Source organism: Poecilia latipinna, unplaced genomic scaffold, assembly GCF_001443285.1.
Source record: "Poecilia latipinna isolate Pla-1442-1.1 unplaced genomic scaffold, P_latipinna-1.0 Scaffold3962, whole genome shotgun sequence".
NCBI lineage: Eukaryota > Metazoa > Chordata > Actinopteri > Cyprinodontiformes > Poeciliidae > Poecilia > Poecilia latipinna.
In genome coordinates this window covers 1-3,068 of record NW_015116578.1, presented here as the reverse complement: position 1 = coordinate 3,068, position 3,068 = coordinate 1, and the positions used below count along the sequence as shown (strand labels likewise).

The following is a 3,068-nucleotide window of genomic DNA, read 5'->3' as shown; positions in this document are numbered from 1 at the left end:
TCTAAGCATTGATTAATGCCTGGTTTTAAAATGAACTAACTGGACTTGTAGCCCTTATTTTGGACACCACATGGCACGACGAACCCGATTGAACCGTTATACCTAGGATTTCTGTCGGCTAATGTGTCTCTCAGGTTTTGAAAATGGGCCGACAATCGGCGACAACTCGTGCCGTGTGCGCTGGACATTACACTAAGGAAATGAGGAAGGGAGGGTCAGTGGAGAACTCCGGAGTTGAGCCTTTCTTCATTCAGTGTCATCAAGAGAAAGAAAAAAAAAGCAGGAAGATAATTATAATTAAAATGAGGTCGATAGGTTTAATTTATCTTGCGATTAATTGATTTATCGTTTATTGCGACAGGCCTAACTAGGAGTAAATTAACAAATGATAAAAAGCTAACATGTGTTTTAAGCTAATTAGTTGCTTGTAGCGACACTTTAGATAATAAAGTGTGGTTTGGTTTGGCCTGATTGGTTTTAAACCTCTATTTTCAGGCCTTTTCTGTTCAGTGAAGGCCACAATTCAGTGAGCCACACTCTTTGGTGTGGATGTTGCTACTGAGTAAAAGTGACTCAACAGTTAGTTTTTTTTCCAATGTCAGCAGCTGGTTCAAAACTCAAGTCAGGAGATGTAAGAAGCTATTTTCTAGGACATGTGTCTTTTGGAAATCTCATCGTTGGGACGAAGACCAACATATAGAGAATACACACCGAGACTGGCAGCAGCAGCTACGTGAATTAGCAATAAAAGATGCTACTGACAAACCTAAGACATGTTTGCTGTTCCTTCAGGCTGCGAGACAGTAAGAGAGAGCAAGACTCTCTACCAGATAAGAGGTCGGTTGAAGTAAGACAAAGTTGCTCTATTTTATATTAGTAAAACATGTAAATGCGAGAAAAAAACCTACATGCAATTTACGAGATTAAACAATACTTAAAACCTGTGGTTTACGCCTTCAAGCCCAACTTACATTTTCTTGAATGAATTCAAGACATTTTAAGGCCTTAATTTTAGATTCACAAATTAAAGACTTCTTAAGGATGCCCTGCTGGAAATCAGGAAAGCTGGAAAACCTGTCAGCGCATCTCAACAACCAACATCCAAAGTCTTATCTACGGACTCCGCTTACCGAACAGCCATCCGAGATGGCCTGGAGGAACGGGTTGTTGTCGAAAGACATCTCCTCGTCGTTGGCACCCAGGAAGCGCAGCGCCTTGTCGTGGCTGTCGCTGGCCGCGTCGTGCCACGCCACAGACTGGTGGCAGCTGTAGGTGAAGTTTTGCCTGGCTGAGGCGGTCAGTAGTCTGAGGAAGGTCATCTGTACCATGTTGATCGAGTTTCCGTCAGCGTCCACGTAGGAAAACTGTCAGGGAGGGAAAGGAAGGAGAAGAGCACGAAAAGTAGGGGAGGGTTTTATGTTTAGCATAATGTAATAATTTCATTCAATAAATGTAATAATCAAATGTAAATAAATGTAATGTAATAACTACATTTATTGTATATTCTGTACAATAATCAATTAAAGATTTTCACTCAATCAGGCAGGTGTTTATTGTATATTTTTGGTAAAGCTTATGCATAAAAAAATTAAATAATCACAGTACCTGTTTTATAAATAACATTGCAATTGTAATATTCAATGTTATATTAGTTCTGTAGCAATAGGGTTATTAGGTTTAGCTTCTCTATTTGCAACAGATAAATAAAATCAGATCTTTTCCATCGTTAAGCTTTTGCATAGACACTAAAGTATGTATAGGTAGTTTTTTTTTTAAAAACTCAGTTTTGTCTCCTTTTCAGGAGATTTTGGCCGTTTGATTTATCATCCTCTCTGATAAAAATGTCCCTTAACTAACTATTTATATAAAAAGCTAAGGATCACTAAAGTTACTCTTTTGGACACAGAAAAAAACTATTCGGATGCCTTTCATGTTTTGCTGATTTGTTTCAAAAAACACACATTTTCATTCAAGACTGAATAAATTTAAAACAGTATGTTTGTCTCAAAATGCTTCTGGTGAACCAGTGTAACTGGTTGTTAGGGGTTACTACAGGTATTAACTACAGGTATTAAAAGTACTTCAAGTTCAGTGACTACATGAACATAAACATCCAACCTCATATTTTTCCTACAGAAACACATAAAGCTGTAAATCGGTCCGATGGTGAAGCTCAAACTCTGACTTTCATTATGAAAAAAGAGACATTACTGTATGAAAACCTGACAGAAGCTTCTAATAAACTCAAACTAAAGTTCTGACTGCAGGGACTGGGAGAACGCAGACAGAACCCAAGAGACGAGGTGAGGACCGGAGTGTGGTGGGAGACGGGTGAAAAACAGAAACACTCACTATTTTACCCCGCTTGAATTCACTGAACCATGAACCTGGAGTCTCCTTAGGCCACGAGGATATTCTGACCTGCAGACAACAGAGCAGAACATCGGCGTGTGGAGTCATCATGGGTAATATAACCTGCACTCAGTCATGAACAAAACATGAAAACAGTATAAAAGCGAAACCTCTGGGGTAAAATCACAGCTTATTATTCAGGAAAATAGAGAAAGTTTTCTGTGCTTTTCTCTATGAAATAATAATATAAAAAAACTTAATGCCAGAGGACTTTTGTGGTATTTTGCAAACATTCAAATGCTCCCAAAAGTTTCTCCAAGCCGAAACAAAACCTTCTTTGGTAATTACAGTGCAGCATGAAGGTCTTAAAGGAAGGAAATCAGGAGTTTCCTAATGCTATGTTTATTTTACTAATGCAAAGTCGCTTACCCCATTGGACTTTTTGTCCGGATAGATGCAGGTTTCACCCCCAGCAGTGAAGTTACAGTAGACTTTGAATGAATCCCCAGAGCAGCCTTGGTTGGGATCAATCCAGTACTCACCTGAAGAGAACGGAGGAAAATCAATTTGAAGTCATTTCTTGACATCACATATTTAGTAAAAAGGGACAACAATTTTCTTTCTGGTGATTAATATTTTTTTTAAATATTGTTCACAGAGACCTCATAGTCCATTTTGTCTATAGTTTTGTTACTGTGCGGTTTTTATTTCTGTTT

General features: G+C 38.4%; 1 protein-coding gene across 1 annotated transcript in view; it reads right to left on the bottom strand.

Moving 5' to 3' along the window:
• LOC106941970 (collagen alpha-1(XI) chain-like) overlaps positions 1-2,925 on the bottom strand; it is a gene marked incomplete at its 5' end in the record, with an annotated part of 9,821 nt that extends 6,896 nt beyond the window's left edge. The window contains 3 exons of the mRNA XM_015025125.1: positions 1,131-1,364; positions 2,353-2,421; positions 2,782-2,925. Of these exons, the coding sequence (XP_014880611.1) occupies positions 1,131-1,364; positions 2,353-2,421; positions 2,782-2,925 (447 nt within the window). The remainder of the gene's footprint in view (positions 1-1,130; positions 1,365-2,352; positions 2,422-2,781) is intronic.
• Positions 2,926-3,068: the final 143 nt, after the last annotated feature.